Source organism: Myxine glutinosa, chromosome 12 (assembly GCF_964187855.1).
Source record: "Myxine glutinosa chromosome 12, kmMyxGlut1.1, whole genome shotgun sequence".
In the NCBI taxonomy this organism is placed as follows: domain Eukaryota; kingdom Metazoa; phylum Chordata; class Myxini; order Myxiniformes; family Myxinidae; genus Myxine; species Myxine glutinosa.
In genome coordinates this window covers 98,250,039-98,268,864 of record NC_136272.1, presented here as the reverse complement: position 1 = coordinate 98,268,864, position 18,826 = coordinate 98,250,039, and the positions used below count along the sequence as shown (strand labels likewise).

Sequence of the window (18,826 nt, the reverse complement as noted above, 5' to 3'; positions counted from 1 at the left end):
CTCCACTCCTAACTTCCTCAATGCCCATGTCACTACTTCACGTGGAACCCTATCGAATGCTTTCTCCAGATCAACAAACCCAAGAAACAACTTCTTCCTCTTCTCCATGTACTTCTCCTGGAACTGCCTCACAATAAAAAGCGCGTCTGTCGTTCCTCTTCCTGGCATAAATCCAAACTGCATTTCGTCAATCTTCATTTTCTTCCTTATCCCCCTCTCCAACACCCTTTCCAATACCTTCATTCCATGCTCCAATAACTTTATCGCTCCGACCTTTATGTTATGCTCCAATATAAAGTTATGCTCCAATAACTTTATTGCTCCAATAACTTTACATGTATATCTATATTATAATAGCCGTAGATGATTCTGTCTGTCTGTCTGTTTGTCTGTTGGGCGTCGGTCCGGGGTGTGGCTTACTCGGTTTGCAGAGTAGCTCCACCCATAGCTCCACCCATTCTGGGAGTGGCTTCATATAATTATAAACAAATATCCACCATTTTATTAACTCGCATAGCTTTGAGGCCTGTTTTGTAGGCCCGTGGTGTCTTGCTCTCTCTCCCAGTTTTATTTCAAATCAAATTCGATATATCATTTCATTTTTCACAGTCGCTAACATAGTTTTAGACTCGGTTGAAAAAAAACGGGAAGAAAATCCAATGAAAGTTGCCGTTTATAGAACGAAATGAATTCTCAAACGCCTGTAACTTCAAGGCCATTGAGTCTCTCTCACGCCTTTATCTCCAATCTAACTCACCATATGATTTCATTTTTATCGATGGTTTTGGACTCGGTGTCAGCAATAATTGAGAACATTCCACACACGCGGGAAAATGCAGAGATATATTTTTAAAAATCGCGTCATGGTGTATCATACACCGCCCAACATGACACCGACGGCAACGTGTCGATATATATTAAAAATTCGCTTTTGCTTTTCCGTTAAGATATATTACTTTTCCGTTTGATGACAGTCGTCACAAAAACGTCAACAATGATGCCGACATATATTTCTTCGTTTTTATTTCATTCAACATTATTAGCCGGAAGTAAAATATGGTTCAGGAAATTACCGAGAGATATTTCTTCGTTTTTTAAAATTAGTTATGTGCGCATACACTTTAAATAGGATTATTTGAAATCTTTAATTTTCCACAATATAATTTACTTGCCATTTATCATTTGATGATTACGAGACAAATTCCTCTTGAGGATCGTGACAATTCATGCGCTGCGTGGAAACTTCTATTTCCAAAATGAATGAGACGATCGATGAAGAACGCAGACTTGAACAGGATGTAGCAAGAAAACGAATGAGACGGGCGAACGAGTCCATCGACGAACGTCAATGCAAACTTGCGGGGTCACCCGTGGGAATCCCACGGGCATGGATGTGTGTGACATTTCGACATATTGAGTTAGATGCTGCACATTCATTTTTACAAAATGGTTACTGGCAAGTCATCAGATCCAGAAATGGTGAATGAACACAATTTATTTACGCGCAAGCAAGAAAGCAAGACGGGCCGATTTCAGATTCCGACGGGCCGACGGGCGAGACGGGCCAACGGGCGAGACGGGCCGATTTGGAGCAAGAAAAAGAACGATACGGGAGAAAAACGAGAGAAACGAGACGGGGAAAGCCGATTGGAGAGGCGAGTGAGGAGCGATTGGAGAGGCGAGTGAGGAGCGATTGTAGAGGAGAGTGAGGAGTGATTGGAGGGGAGTGTGAGGCGCGATTGGAGAGGAGTGTGAGGCACGATTGGAGAGGAGTGTGAGGCGCGATTGGAGAGGTGTGTGAGGCATGATTGGAGAGGCGTGTGAGGCGCGATTGGAGAGGAGTGTGAGGCGCGATTGGAGAGGAGTGTGAGGCATGATTGGAGAGGAGTGTGAGGCGCGATTGGAGAGGAGTGTGAGGCGCGATTGGAGAGGAGTGTGAGGCGCGATTGGAGAGGAGTGATTGGAGGGGAGTGTGAGGCACGATTGGAGAGGGGTGTGAGGCGCGATTGAAGAGGAGTGAGGTGCGATTGCAGAGGAGTGTGAGGCGCGATTGGAGAGGAGTGTGAGGCGCGATTGGAGAGGCATGTGAGGGATTGGAGAGGAGAGGAGTGTGAGGGATTGGAGAGGTGAGGGATTGGAAAGGAGAGGAATGTGAGGGATTGGAGAGGAGAGGAGTGCTAGGTGGAGAGAGGAGAGTGTCAGGTGGAGACAGGAGAGTGTCAGGTGGAGAGGAGTGAGGGGTCACATATTATGTGAAATAAATAAATTGTGTTCATCACACCATTTCTGGATCTGATGACTTGCCAGTAACCATTTTGTAAAAATGAATGTGCAGCATCTAACTGAATATGTCGAAATGTCACACATCCATGCCCGTGGGATTCCCATGGGTGACCCCGCTAGTATATATATATATATATGACAAAAAATGCAAACCACTGGGTAAATGAGGGACACCAAGCAACCGCTTCCACACAGGTGTGGCCCATGTATTATGGTAATGAAGCAAATAGCATTGCATGCTTAGGGTCATGTATTACTAGAACAGCACCCCCTTGATGTCACAACGTCGACCAATATGTCTCCACCCACATTATTACATCAATATACATGCTTGTAACAAGTTTGATTTAAATCTCTTCAGGTGTTCTCAAGTATCACAGTTTTACTTTACATGATCCCTGATGCCAAAATCGAATCAGTTCATCTTTGCATCATAATATTGTTGCGGATCTCAGCGCCGGCCTTTCCCCTTACCAAGGGGGGATTAGTCCCCTTGTCTTTTACTAGCCGACGGGACCCAGGACCTATGACGTCCTTCCCGGACAGCCTTAAATAGGGTTTTAGGACTATGAATTCGCTATTACCTAAGTACTAACGCTGGCCGGAAACGAGGAAATAAGCCCCGCCCGAATCACGGGTGTTAGTGGAAATGCCAAGCGGTAGCGACCCGTGACCCGAGCCGTTAGCAATGACTAACCCGATCCAAGCGGTTCGTAATCATGCCACGCTTACTCAATGATGGAAATGACTGAAACAGTCGGATTTAGAAGAAAGGAATAACAGAATTTATTTACACTTTGTACAATCAAGAAGAATACACAGTGCAGCCTTATACAGTCTTAACTTATCCCTGGACAAACGGGCCCGTCACACTCAGACACACTCACACGGGGTTGCAGACGAACGGGTCGATGGTCCAGCGACGCGTCCAGGCAGCTCGCTCTCCGGGCTCCAACTCACACCGCGAAGCAGATGAAACAGACGGCAGGAGCTCTCCGCGTGTCGTTTGGCGTGTGCGGGACTATCACAGGGCAACGGTGGGCTGGCCTTGGCGGTTACACTCGCGGCTCAGCCGCGTATGTAATAAGCGAACAGTTCCAATAACCGCGAACAATGCGCTCTTCAGTATCTCACTGCATAGATCAATGCGCTCCTTCAATACAATTCGCTCACGATGCGTGACTCCGTTCTCACCCCAGGTGAACTCGCCGAGTGCCTCTCTCTTCTTATCTGAACTCCTCTCCTCAGCTCAACTCCAGCCAGTCCTGTTGCACGAGCCCTCCCCAAGGGCTTTGTGTGCTGGCTTATATCGCCTTGCTCAGCGAACCTTCCAGCACTTGCTAGATGCGCCCTTGCCACGCCCTCTTAAGCCATGCCCACCGAGCTCTGGTTGGCTGTTGCCCTTACCGTCACCGCCTTCTGACGCGCTGCTTGACACGGCCACACCTCGTCCTCACGCTCCTCCCTCTTTCCAGGCCTACCTCATGGCATTTGACTAGTTTCGAGCAAAACCAAGGGCAGCGAACGCTGCTGGCGGCCAAAGCGTAACAAACTGCCGTGGGTAGCCCAAAGCGTAACAAATTGAGGGATGCCAAATGGGGCGCGGGATCGATTATGCCCATGATGGAAATTGGAGGGTGGCCGCAAAATGAAAAGGAACTAAGCTTATTATTTCTTTACACAACGCAGATGTTTACTAGTGAAAGAGGCCTACTCTTACACATACTATGACATAACTAATTCTAATGGGCCTACGTGTTGCTTGTGGACTAACTATGGGGGGCAAACTTTTAACCTTTAATGATGTTATATTTACACTCTCAAAACCGCAACAATATATACTTACACTAACTTTGATCAAAATCCCATCACTGGTTCAGAAGTTAGTGCAGTAACATAATTTTTACCAAACACGATCTCTGATCTTTGACCTTTGACCTCTTGACCCCACAATCTAATATGTTTATCTTTACATCATTATACATACTATAACCCTTCAGCCGGTCTTAAGTTATTGTGATAATGGAAACCTATCACAGATGCACGGTCGGACGGACAGCCGCACAGACATCCTGAAAACATAATGCCTCCTGCGACTTCGTCAGCAGAGGCATATAAATGCTGAACAGGCCTGGTTGCCTATAATTATGCCTAGCATGGCTGCAAGAGGAGACCCCCTCCCCTCTCCCACATTCCTCCATCCCTAGAGCACGTATGGTCGCCCAATGGTTTGATGAGCATGACACTGATGTTATCCATATGTCATGGCCTTCTCAGTCACCAGATCTGAACCTGATCGAGCATTTATGGGATATTCTGGAACAATGCCTGAGACAGCGTTTTCCACCTCCATCAAACAGGTGTGAGTTGATGGAATGGTGCTGCATCCTTCCTGCGGAATTCCAGATTCTGGAGGACTCTATATCGCACCCATATGGGCCGTACTGGCCACACAAGGTGGCCCAACACCCTATTAAGTGACTTTAAATTAGTATTTCCAATTTTTGTCCAATACCTGTACATGCATGCAATAAGACAATCGATCAAACACTCACATCTCACTTTATTGGAATTATTACATTTATGGGAAACAATATTTGGTTATTTCAGTGCTGTTTTGAGGCCAGAATGATACGCTGTTAATCTCACTTCTGATATTGATGGATCAAAGCAGAACAATTTATACAGAAAACGTATGAAATATGGCTTTTGGAGACGTATCGCACAGTATTAGACATCTGAATACAGTACTGTAGTACACACAGGAAGTGGTCTCTATTTTAAGTTTAGCATGACGAGGAGTGCTTGTGAATGTTCACTATTTTACCAACTACATGTACATCACATTGCTGTAAATGTGCACATGCAGAGTGCTGCAAACACATTTGACCTTATTGGAGGTTTTAGAGGCAATCAATATTAAACGTTTCTTTAGCCCTGTACTGAAGCCAAATAGACTTTTAATCTTCCTTCTGTTGCATGGTCCATGTGTCAAAGCAGATCAAAAGCAGTTCTGAACACATTACTGTTGTGCACACGGAGTGAGGTATGTGTAGCCTGGCACGATGAACACAGTATGAATGTTTACTACATGTGTATTTTACAAAGTATTTCTCAGCTAAAGAGATCAAAATATATATTTTAAAAGTTTAAAGTGTAGATCTGTAATTGATTTTAAATGTAGCACATTCCAGTGAAGAATGGATAAGAAAAGAGTAGGCTATATCCTGAAGCATAATAGGACAGGATCAGGGACAGGTGGAAATCTCCTTTCGTCTCTCCCCTCCTCCAACCTCTCTCTCCCCTCCTCCCCCTTCTCTCCCCTGCTCCCTCTCCCTTCCTCCTCTTTCGCCCCTTGCACCACCACTCTCTCCTTTCCCCCTATCCATCCCAACTCCCTCCTCTCCCCCTTCCACCACCTCACTCATTCCCCCTTACTATATCCCTCCTCACTTTGGACCCCTCACTCTGTCCACTCCTCACCCCTCCCCACTCTATCCCCAAGCCTTGTGTTGGCTTAACGGTTAAGGTGGTTGGCTTAAGATCTTAGGGTTTTGAGTTGGAGCCCCTGTTGCGCCGTTGAATTAACACCAGGTGGGTTGACTCAGCCTTTCATCCTTCCGAGATCGGAAAAATGAGTACCGGTACCAGCTTACTAGAAACAGGGGTACTGCATCAGCAGCATAGCATCGCTTCCAGAAAATGATGCAACCAGCAGCCACATGCTGCATACGAGCCAACAACTCTGACCCCCATCCATACCCTCACTCAGTCAGTCCCACTCCCTCTCCTCACTTTGTCCTCTCACCCTCCCTGCATCGCGCCCGACCAGAAATAACTATTAAAGTGCGTTTTTTTATTTTAAAACATCAATATCCAAACGATTTTTTTCCAGTTTTTTTTACAACTGAGTCCTAATCTTAGCCACGATGAAAAATGAAATTAGACATCGAATTTGAGTTAAGACAAAGCCGTGAGAGTCAAAAAGGATGAGCCTTACAAAAAGAGACATGTGAAACCTCATAGCCAAACCTATACGGAGTGTATAAATATGGCGCCCGTAGTACAGGAATTGTGGGTGGAGCCAGGCAAACTGCCCCACCAATGGGTGGAAGGTGGAGGACACATACACGGACACACAGCTCCTTTTATAATAGACTAGCAAAGGTACCCATCAATGATGGGGGGTGCATAAATGTCTCACCTGAAATTAGCAATTTCCTTTGGAGTGTTTATTGATAGAAATGGAAATTCAGTGTAAATATTCAGTGAGCAAATGTCGCAATGGGTGCAGCTAGTAAGCTAGAAACCTCGACAACCTCGTTCCATTATATCAGCGAAGATTTCCAATCCATGCTTGTTGTACCGCCGAAGTACTGCTCAGAAGTGAGGATGATATTATGAAAGCTCAGCTGGGAAGCGGGTTTAGGCATGTTTTGGGCCCACAGCCTGATGGAAGATCACCAAAGTTCTTTCCATACCAACCGACCATCTCCAGGCACCTATCCCTCTCCACATCGTTTCTTCAGCTCCGACCTTCCCCCTCTCTCTATAATTCCCCATAGCTTTGCTTTCAGCAATTTCCTACAGAATTTCATTCTGGTTTCCCATTCGATGATCCACAGATCAGTAGTTTCAGTTTCACGTTTCAACATCAGTTTCACTTTGAGATATCAGTTTAGATTCATCATCACAACTTGTGATGCAACGCGAATAGTGCACAGAAAGGGTCGTCAAAACCGATTTTAGGAGGAAATTTTTTCGAATTATCGAAGGGGTCTAAAGTTGTTTTAGGGTCATAAAGGGATCTAAAGTGTTTAAAGAATCACGGATCTTAAAGGGCAAAATGGGGTCTGAAGGTGTCCAAGGACGAAAGAGCAAAAGGGCTCAAAAGTGTCCAAATGGTCCTAAATTGGCCAAAGTGTCTTACAAAATCAATAGGTCTGAAATAACAACATTAATAGGTCAAATGACATCCTCATCACCGTCACGGTTTTCCCATTTTCAGGTATATTTCAGGTATATTTCCCATTTTCAGATGTAAAACCCATTTTCAGGTATATCGTGGTTAAAAAATCTGACGGTAGAAAGTTTCGTTGCGATTCACCTTGGGAGCTCAAAGCAGTATGATCCCAAACAAAGCAAGACAACAACTCACCTTGTCACCATCTCCCCCCTTGCCCCTTCCCTCCTAAACTCCCCCCACACCCCTCCCCTCCTAGACTCCCCCTCGCCCCTCCCCTCTGAGACTCCCCCCTCACCCCTCCCCTCGAAATCTCCCCCATCTCCCATCCCTTTCAAATCCCCCCCCCCTTGTCCCTTCCCTCCTAAACTCCCCCCTCGCCCCTCCCCTTCAAATCTCCCCACCCTCATTTCTTCTCCATTTCCCCCCTCTCACCCCTCCTCCTCAAAGCGTCCTCCCCGCTTCTTCCCCCTTCCAACTCTCACCTCCATCTCCCCCAACCTTCTGCCACGCTCTTCCCCCTCCTCAAATAACACCTCACTGTGCCTCACCCAATCACCATCAAACCTTTTGTCCGCCCCATCCTTCCCTTTCTCCGAGCTATTCTGAAATCTCTGACACACCTTCAACAGCTCTCCCTACCTCTTCCTCCTCTTCCACATCTTACCCTACCCCCACCCCCCCCCCCGGTTCTGTATCCGATGCTCCCCCTTCCTCTTCATTAACGGTATGGACCTCAAACATCCGGGGCCTTCGCTCAAACTTAAATGATCTCTCCATATAGGTTGCCTCTGACAAACCAGACGTGATCTGCTTAACAGAAACTTTCCTCCTTCATGATGTCTCTGATTCCTTAGTATCTCTCCCGGGTTACTCCCTCCTCCGGTATGATAAACCTGAGCCTCGTCCTGGAGGTGGGGTTGCTATCTTTATCAAAAACTCTCTTCCACACTCACCCTGCACTGCCCTCTCTCCACCTCACCCCCAGGAATACCTATGGCTACGGCTTCCCCTTCGCTCCCACCTTTTGTTCATATGTGTGTTGTACCGTCCACCAAACAATGATGACTCCATCTACATCTCGCTGTCTGATAATATGGACCAACTTCTATCTACTCATCCCAACTCTGATCAATGTGGTGATTTCAATTGTCACCATGCCAGTTGGCTGGGTGTGGGTACCTCTCTCACCAGCCATGGCTCCTCAGCAAAGGACTTCTGCGACTCACTGGGACTGACACAATCTGTCAATTTCCTGACCCGGATCTCAGTCATCATCTTCTCTTCTGGACTTGGTTATGACTAACTTCCCTGAAAATGTCTGCTGCTCTTCTTCTGCTCGAATCGGCTCATCTGATCATGTGCTTGTTAAAGTGGACATCTTTCTGACCATTCTCAGACAGCCTCCTCGGCATCGACGAGTCTGGCATTTCACTCAGGCCAACTGGCACGGTCTTCAAGCAGCCATCAATCATCTGGACTGGTCTCCCATCTCGACCGCCTCTGACATCAACTCATCCTGGGAATTCTTCCAAAGTAAATTGCTCTCTCTCATGCACAGATTTATCCCATCTCGTCTTCAGTTGTCATACCCTTCCTCCCATCCATGGTACACGGAATCTTGTGGTGAGGCTGTTGCCCAGAAACAACTTGCCTTCGTCTCCTGGAAAGCAAATCCAACGGAAGGAAATCTCATTTCCTTTCACAAAGCCCGAAACAAGTGTGTGTCCACCCTCAGGACAGCCAGGAAACAATATCTCTCCGTTCTCAAGACCGAACTCTCTTATCTGTCTCCCTCTTCCAAATCCTGGTGGCGTCTGGTCAAATCTGTTTCTGGTGTTTGTTCCCCCTCCATGCCCTCCCTTACCTCAAACGGCTACACAGCTGACTCCGCACATGAAAAAGCTGAATGCCTCAACTCTGTGTTTGCCTCTAAATCTTGTGTCCCAAACCCATCCCTCTCTGTACCCACCGTACCCAGTCGTACCCAGCTGCTCCTGGACTCTGTGGCCTTTCCTCCTGACAAGGTGGAAAAGTTTCTGTCAACCCTCGACTCTGATTCTGCAACTGGACCTGACGGCATCAGCCCACGGGTCCTAAAATCCTGTTCTTCCGCTCTTTCACTCCCTCTCTCTGTTCTCTTCACCATCTCTTTTGCTCAAGGTCATCTGCCCTATGCTTGGAAATCAGCCAACATCACCGCTTTACACAAAAAATGTGCAAAAACAGATCCTTGCAACTACAGACCAAGAAGCCTTCTCCAAATTATCAGCAAAGTCATGGAATCCATCATTGCTTCGGATATGAAATCTTTCCTCTTCTCCAATGGCTTGATCTCTGATCATCAATTTGGTTTCAGACCAGGTCACTCTACTCTGGACATGCTGCTTCTGCTGTCTCAACAATGGATGGAGGTCCTCAATGCCAAACAGGAAATTAGAGCTGTCTCCTTCGACATATCACATGCCTTTGGTACGGTCTGGTACCCCGCTCTGCTCACCAAACTCTCCTCCTTTGGTATCCATGGAAATCTCCACGCATGGCTGGCGGACTTCCTCTCTGGTCGTAGTCAACGTGTGGCCCTGAATGGTTTTCTCTCATCTCCCCTTCCTGTTCAGGCTGGAGTTTTCCAAGGCAGTGTTCTGGGCCCTGTGCTTTTTCTGGTCTTCACCAATGATCTCTCTGACTCTCATGAAAATCCTCTCTATCTCTTTGCTGATGACTCCACTCTCTGCCGCTCCATTCCTCATCCCACAGATCGGCAGTCTGCAGCCTCCTCACTCTCTGCAGACCTGGACAAAATCACAGACTGGGCAAACAAGTGGAACATGTCTTTCAATCCTGACAAATCTCACACTCTTACGATGCCTCTCCGAAAAGACTGACTGGACAACCCTCCCATCCACTTTCTGAATAATCCTCTCCAAGAAGTTCTGTCACTCAAGCTTTTGGGTCTCACTATCTGCCATGATCTTTCCTGGGAAAACCACATTTCCAAGCTGGCCTCCAAAGCCAGTCGCCGACTGAGCATCCTCCATTGTACGAAGTCCTTCCTTGGCACACCTGAGCTCCTCAGCACATACAAGGCTTTCATCCGCAGCTCAATGAAGTACTGCTCTCCCCTCTGGGCTGGTGCTCCTGCCTCACACCTAGCTCGTCTTCACGCTGTTGAAACCAAAGCGTTCAGAATCATTGGTATCTCCCGCGATGAAGCTAACTCCGAGGGCCTTTCACTGACTCACCGCGGGCAGGTTGGTGGTCTTTCCGTCTTCTACCGACTCCTCTCCGGCCTTGCTCCCCCAGCTCTCTCTGGGCTCTGTCCCTCAAATATTCCTACAGGTCGCACAAGATCTGCCTGCAACCCTCTTATGGTTAAACTGCCAAAATCAAGACTCTCTGCTCATCTTCACTCCTTCATTCCTCTTTTCCCCCACCTCTGGAACAACCTCCCTCACTCTCTACAATCCCACTCCTCACTCCAGGTCTTTAAAACAGCTGTTCACCACCATCTCTTATCTTCCCCCATCCAAAACCTTGATCTTTTCTACCCCCACTAATTTCACCCCAAATCCACTTTTTTGAAATACCAACTTCTTTCCTGGAAGTCCTTGGTGTCCTTGTGTTTTATACTTCTCCCACCTCCTCTCCCTTCCCACGCCTCCTCCCCCCAAGCCCTCTCCCTCCCACACATCTCCCGATGTCCCTGCTCTCAAATGTTTGTTTGTGTGCTTCCCCTTCTCTCCCCCCTTTTATTACTTATCATGTAATAAAAAGCGCTGCAGACGAACAAGCAGATGTGAGAGAGAGAGCCAAGGAGACGTCACAGCAGATGAGCCAAGAGGAGCCGCAGACGAGCAAGCAGATGAGCCAGAGAGGGCCACGGAGGCGAGCGGCAGAGAGAGAGAGAGCCACGGAGATTGACCGGCAGAGCAGCAGAGATTTGAATTACGTACGCAACATACCAGCTTTCCCCCGCTATATAATTTTCCGGTCGCGTCCAACGACACACGGAGCTGTTTGCCGGGTTTCGCCTTGAACCCAAAGCGTGGACCGGGGCGCGAGCTTGGAGCCGGACCTCGACGCCTACCATCTGCCTGGACCCTTCTCTTCCTTCCCACCACCACCTTTTCGTGTAAGTCAGTTTGTGTTGTCCTGGGCGTGATAAGTAAGACTGTTTAAACTTGCCCTGTGTATCTGCTTCTTCCTCTTCTTGTATATGCCCTTCTTTCATTTCCTCTTCGGGTTTCCTGTCCATAATTAATAAATATCTGTTCTTCCTTTACTTTGGTTTCCTCTCATCCGATCGCTTTCGTTATTTCCTCAATTGAGTACCTGCGGCGCGATTTGGCAGAACCGCTCAGAATCGGGTTAGTCTTATTGCTAACGGCTCGAATCGCGGATTGCTAAACCGCTCGGCAATTTCCATCTGTCCGTGGTTCGAGCGGAAATTATCTCCCTGCTTTGCAGAGAGATTGGCAAGCAGGTATTTGGGAGCCCATCTTGACCAATCACCCTGGCCAATCTCAACCCCGCAAAGGAGCATGTAATTTCCAGGGCTGGGGGCTCGGCCAGTGTAAAAGACAAGGGGATTAACCCCCCCTTGGTAAAGGGAGCGCCGACCCCCGGATCCGCAACAATATATAGATAGATACGTCATTTCTAAAGTTATGTATTTGCCCCCAGCGGCGGCTACTATAGGTCTTTATAAATATAGTTACCACTGTGCCCTTCAAATAAGTGAAGACATTTCACTCATAGGGAGTACAAATGCACAATTAAAGTGGTTGGGGAAAACGGAGAGTCCTTGTTCCGTAATAAATGGAAAACACACGTATTGGACCAACTTTCTTCTTTTGCTAATACCTTATTTTCCATCCAAAACCTCCCACCACAACTTCCAACTAGAACGGCACTCGGTAGAGGGCATACCTCTGCCAGGCTGAACAGTTTATGTTTTGTATCCCATTGATAGGCCCGATCAAGATTCAGACCTGAACCAAAATCTAATCGGCTTGTTCTTGTCACCAAACTAACTCATCCACCAAGTTTAGTCATAACTCATCCATAGCTTTTTTTAAATATCATGTTATATATCGCTTTTTGCCCGATTTCTCAATGAAGAAGAATCACTTAAAAATTAAATATTTCTCGTATCCGAATCCATATTCAGATCTTCACCAAAATCGAATCGATTCGTCCGTGTCACACACCCAACTGGTCCACCAAGTTTGGTCCAAATCCGTCCACAACTTTTTGAGATATCCTGCTATATGTTCGTTTTGGCCCGATCTCCAATGGTGAAGAATCACTTAAAAGATTCTACTAGCTGGATCTGAATCCGGATCTTCACCAAAATCTAATAATTTCGTCCTTGTCACATACACTACCTCTCTGCCAAATTTTATCCGAATCCATGCACAACCTTTTGAGATATCTTGCTCACAGACAGACAGACAGACAGACAGACAAATGAAAAATCGGTCAGAGACCAAGGACTTGCCGGAAGGTACTTTTTTATCGGCCATTTTGGACAAATATGGCGGCCGAACCATGTGACCGATGACATCATCATTATTTGTTTTCAAAACTAATTTATTCCTTGATGATGCTCAAGCAATTTCGTCTTGATCGATGAAGTTTTGTACTTGTCGAATTATTATGTCATAATGGAGGCACCTATGACATCATCATTAAAATATTTTATTCCCCATCTAGAGTTCTTTACAATGAGCCATGTCTCAATTTTTTCTATTCAGCACTTTCGGAGATAGAGGTGCAAAGTTTTTCGTTTTTTCCAAGATGGCGGCCGAACCACGTGACCCATGACATCATCATTAATATATTTTATTCCCCATGGAGAGTTCTTTACAATGAGCCATGTCTCAATTTTTTCTATTCAGCACTTTTGGAGATATAGAGGTGTTAAGTTTTTCGGTTTTTCCAAGATGGCGGCCGAACCACGTTACCTATGACGTCATCATTAACATATTTTATTCCACATGGAGAGTACTTTACAATGAGCCATGTCTCATTTTTTTTCTATTCAGCACTTTCGGAGATATGGAGGTGCAAAGTTTTTCGGTTTTTCCAAGATGGCGGCCGAACCACGTGACCTTTGACGTCATCATTAACATATTCTATTCCCTATGGAGATTTCTTTAAAATGAGCCATGTCTCAATTTTTTCTGTTCAGCACTTTCGGAGATATGGAGGTGCAAAATTTTTCAGTTTTTCCAAGGTGGCGGCCAAACCACGTGACCGATGACGTCATCAATTGGGCACAGTCTATTCCAGGGCAAGACAAATACGTGTGCAAAGTTTGGCGATTCTACGTGCAACGTGTAGACGCAGTGCTGCAAACAGACAGACAAACAGACAGACAGACAGACAAACGAACAGATCAACATACTTGCCGGAATCTTTTCCGGCAAGTAGCAAACACACACATAAAGCGGAGTGATCAACATAGTTGTCCAAAAAAAATATTTTTTTTGCTAAGTAACAAGGAGACAGACAGGGGTGAAAACATAATCTCCATCCACCTTTGGTGGCGGAGGTAATAAACTCAACCTTCTATAGCTTTCGTTGCGGTGTAGACGGCGGTAAAATGGAAAATGTTTCAGATTATGTTTTCATTGAGCTTGTCACTCGCGGTCCGAATTGTACATGATTTAATACTATCTCATAAAGCATATCATTATGAACATATATTGGATCATTCTATTTATGGAATCGTTCATTAATATCTAAACGGTAGATCAATTTTAACAAGCTATTCGTTATTAAGCCAAAAAACAAGTAAAACACACGAATATGGTTTCTTTCAATTCTAACGTAGATAAGAATATAAATGTAGATTCAGTCAGCTGAAGGGAAAACGAAACCATGCATATGGAAACGTAAAAACTTTCCGTACAACATACCAAGCCTGGAAACGTCAAGGGTTTTCATAACCCGGAAATAGTTGAAGCGTAATCGCGACCCGGAAGTGGGGTCATTCATAGCTCGGCGGAATGGCGGCCGTGTTGTGCTCGTTGGAGATTTGTAAGAATTGGGAAAAGTGTGGCAGAGCTGAATTGTAAGTGCGGCACATTGATCGTGAAGTCCTTGTAAACCCAGAGAACTTATATTATGTTCGAAAATGCGTGGAGTAATCATAATATTAATAATGTCGTTTGTAATCGGTTGTTCTTCTTCGCCATAAGGCACAACAGGCCGAGGCTTTGCTCTGCGTTCGAAGCTGACGTGTTTTCCCCATGTAATTGATTCAGGACCGGGGTTATCATTTCAAATCTGTCGTGAGCGCACTTGTGGGTTATTAAATTTTTATATTATGTTCGAAGATACGTGGAGTAATCATAATGTAAATGTCGTTTGTAATCGGTGATTCTTCTTCGCCATAAGGCACAACAGGCCTAGGCTTTGCTCTGCGTTCGAAGCTGACGTGTTTTCCCCATGTAATTGATTCAGGACCGGGGTTATCATTTCAAATCTGTCGTGAGCGCACTTGTGGGTTATTAAATTTTTATTTGAGGATTTAAAATTTCGGATTAAAAAAAGTAAAATTCAGCAAATCATGATAAATGCTTTGCTAGTTTGAACCTGGGATTACACTTGGGGATCGGCACTAATTGTGTGCTGTGCTCTCCCATCTAACATCTGCCGCCCTGGGAAGGTGATGAAATATTTTCTTCAGTTTCTCTTCTCAAATTTGGGACATTCGATGGTATGATTGGCTGACAGGATGCTCGCTTCTAAGCGTCTCTAAGATTCGGGTTCGAATCGAATCCCGAACCAGCTCCAAACTGCCGTCCTGGTGTCTCACAAGCAGGGGGATTTATCCCTCGTAATACGAGGGATGAATGGACGTGGTGTCGTCGTATGGACGTGAAGCAGAGCGTCCTGTCTGCTGGCATTCGTTGGTAGACAAAGACCCCACGGTGTCTTTCGTAAAAAGTGGGCGAGCTATCGCCGGCACCCTGAACAAATTTACAAATTCCTGCCCTAGCTACAGCTAGGAAGGCACTGGCAAACCACCCAGTATAACTCTTGTCAAGAAACTCCGTCTGCATCATACTCATAGATACTCCAAGTCCAACAGAGTACAGTACATCAGAACCTGAGACGTCTAACATGGGTCTATAAGTTATCTATCTGTAGAAAATAACTGCTTTGTTGTGGGATGATTGAATCCACAGAATCGTGATAATGGACTGGAAGAGTTCACTTAAGGTAATTTTTAGATGTCGCATCCGCAACCCTATAAACATGGGTGTGCAGTGCCAAAGGGGGACATTTTGGGTTTGTTACCTCCACCACCAAAGGTGGATGGAGGTTATGTTTGCACCCCTGTCTGTCTGTCTGTTTGTCAACAAGATATCTCAAAAAGTTGTGGACTGATTCGGACGAAATTTGGCAGAGATGTAGCGTATGTGACAAGGACGAAATGATTCGATTTTGGTGAAGATCCGGATTCGGATCCGGATACTAGAATTTTTAAAGTGATTCTTCACCATTGGGAGATGGGGCCAAAAACGATACATAGCAGGATATCTCAAAAAGTTGTGCACGGATTTGGGCGAAACTGGATGGACAGGTTGGGTGTGTGACAAGGACGATTCGATTCGATTTTGGTGAAGATCTGAATATGGATTCGGATATGAGAATTGTTAAATTTTTTAAATGATTCTCCACCATTGGGAGATGGGGCCAAAAACGATACATAGCAGGATATCTCAAAAAGTTATGGGCGGAATTGGACGGAACGTGTGTGTGTGTGTGTGTGTGTGTGTGTGTGTGTGTGTGTGTGTGTGTGTGTGTGTGTGTGTGTGTGTGTGTGTGTGTGTGTGTGTGTGTGTGTGTGTGTGTGTGTGTGTGAGACAGTCAGTCAGTCAGTCAGTGTGTGTGTGTGTGTGTCAGTCAGTGTGTGTGTGTGTGTCAGTCAGTGTGTGTCAGTGTCAGACAAGGCAGAATCGATTCGATCTTAATGAAGATTCGGATCTGGATCCGGCTAGTAGAATTTTTAAATGATCCTTCACCATTGAGTGATATGGCGAACCAGGTGGAGGTATGCTCTGTACTGAGTGCCGTTCTAGTTCAGTATATATCTGAGCAATTAATGTCCCTGCTATAGAAGTACATGGTGCAAAGTTTTGCTGCAGAAACTCGAGTGGAAATCGCAACCTGCAATACGTGTATGGGCAAATGTCGTGGCTGCAACTACAGAATTGCCCTTCTACAGATAGCGTTTGGTCTTGTAGAAACCAGAGAAGCTCGTGTTGAATGACACACCGCCTTACCATGAGCAATGTTATTGCTATGAAACGCTGCAAGGATCATAATAATCACAGTTTATATTTATAATTACAAGAACAATGCGCATAGGCCTCGATGGGATTGTGTTTACATTTCCATGACTTGTTCATTGCCATTAGCTGTGACCATGTGACAAGGAAGCCATCGTGTGATGAGAGACCACAAAAGTGTTTTTATTCGTTCTTCTCTGTTCCACAGGACACAGTCTTAATTAACCCGTTTTGTGTACGGATGACGTTACTACACGTCATCGACTATACCTATAAATAGATCGTCAGTACGTGGTTGCATTCCTGTACCAAAATGCCAAATTAATCCGTACCGGGGGTATTTTTATCCAAAAAAATCCTGTACTCAAAGGGTTAAGGTGCACGTGATGTGCAAAGCGATGGAAAGCAATTGGTTCACTGTGCCTGTGTCTGTCAGTGTATGGTCGAGGAACTATGGTATGGTTGAATTTCATATTTTGAACTTTGTAGAACAATAATCGGCTTGTTTGCACCTGCAGTTTAGCAGTATGTACTTTGGCTCCGAATGTGGAAATATTGTACGGCGTCTACGTGGCACGAATAATTAATTTAACGTGTTAAACAAGGTAGTGTAAAAGACGGTGTTTCCCAAATGCATCAACAGTGGTAAACTTCCAATCCAATGGTTTTTCTGCAGATATATTTATGATATATCCTTCTGCACCCTTCTGATATCTGCACCCTTCTGCACCCTTCTGATATCTGCACCCTTCTGCATCCTTCTGATATATATACATTATACAATGCCTGTAGAAACTCTGCACCCCTCTCAAAATTTTCACCTTGTGATGCCTTGTAGCCTGGAATTAAATTGCATTAAACCAAACTTTTTCCACCTTTATACACCTTTATTTACACATCGTAGCCCACAGCTTCCAAGTGAAAAAAAAATTCTACAAATTTCTGAAAATTAATTAAGAATACAAAATCAGAATATTGTTATGCTTGTGGGGTTTAGGTTGACGAATTGCCATAATGGAGATAGGAATGTATAGGTTTTAGCATGGACCGTGGACATGAAGAAGAAGAACCCTCGATGTAATAAGTAGGGAACCTATCAAGTTAAGAGTGTTTGCATGTCGCCATAAGGGGTGTGGTTTTTGTGTTAACTAGACAGCTTAAGATTAATTCCCCAGTGTGTAATTGCCGCCTGTGATTTCCCCTCATGTTTTTATATTCACTCGGCCAGCCATGAACTCGATCCCTTCAACCACAACAACCGACATTGCCAATGGAGACTACACTCCGGTCCTCAAATTCTCATGATCAATTGTATTGAATGCTTTTTGGAAATCTATAAACAACCCAATAGTTATTGTTGCTTCATCCAAAAATTTTAACATATCATTTGCTAAATTCATTCAGGGTAATTTAGTACTGTGTTGTTTACAAAAACCAAACTGTTGTTTATATAATACATGATTCATTTCTAACAAAAACAAGTATTCTTTCATTTACCAATTTTTCAAACACCTTGGATAGAACGGATAATCCAGGTATTAGTCGATAATTACCTGGATTGTCTTTTTGTCCTTATAAATTGGTGTTACCTTCACTATTTCATTAATTCTTGAAATCTTCCCGTCAAAAGAGACTGAATAAAAATATATGTTAACGGTTTTACAATAAAATGTGCTGCATATTTTATCAATGTAGCTGGCATATTATCATAGCCACATGCTCTGTCTTCTCTGAAAGATGTGAGTTTGTCCAGAATAATGGGTTTCCAGAATAATGAGCATCCAACTTCATTACCAAGGTATTTCCTGAAATTATCATTTACAGCAGTATCAGGGACTTTTTTGGCTAAATTAGGACCAACATTTATAAAGAAGTGATTAAAGGCTTCCCCTATTTCTGTAGCAGATGTAAATACTTCCTCCCATGTCTTTTTATACGTAACTTCTCAGCATGAGTGGTTTTCGATCTCCGATTTCCACTGTGAAGCAGATCATTAATAGTTCTCCATGTCTGACCGGTATATTTTCTATGATTCATAAATAGCCCACTATAGCATACTCTCTTTGCATTCCTTAAGACAGTTGTTAAAGTATTTCAATACCTCTTAAATCTAGCCAAATATTATTCATCATGGTTAGACGCTATGACCTTAGAATGCAACTTATGCTTCGTCTTCATTGTTTGTTTTTTTAAAATACCTTTTGTAAACCCCATCTTTTTATTCTTCTTCCGATAAATACATCTCAGTACGATTGGTGCATGACTTGCAAATCTT

General features: G+C 44.7%; 2 protein-coding genes across 12 annotated transcripts in view; one reads left to right on the top strand and one right to left on the bottom strand.

The window, feature by feature from the left end:
• AASDHPPT (aminoadipate-semialdehyde dehydrogenase-phosphopantetheinyl transferase) overlaps window positions 1-14,212 on the bottom strand; it is a 62,335-nt gene extending 48,123 nt beyond the window's left edge. For 2 of the 6 annotated variants that reach the window (XM_068132166.2, XM_078766123.1), the window contains exon 1: window positions 14,170-14,212. The gene's annotated coding sequence lies outside the window, so the exon portion shown is untranslated. Of the gene's footprint in view, window positions 1-14,162 lie in introns of all 6 variants that reach the window. The other 4 variants (XM_068132165.2, XM_068132162.2, XM_068132167.2 and 1 more) reach the window with 4 other exon arrangements.
• A 5-nt stretch (window positions 14,213-14,217) lies between these two features.
• THOC2 (THO complex subunit 2) overlaps window positions 14,218-18,826 on the top strand; it is a 131,224-nt gene continuing 126,615 nt past the window's right edge. For all 6 annotated transcript variants that reach the window (XM_068132157.2, XM_068132158.2, XM_068132159.2 and 3 more), the window contains exon 1: window positions 14,218-14,324. In XM_068132157.2, coding sequence (XP_067988258.2) covers window positions 14,260-14,324 — 65 coding nt within the window. In that variant the 5' untranslated portion in view covers window positions 14,218-14,259. The remainder of the gene's footprint in view (window positions 14,325-18,826) is intronic.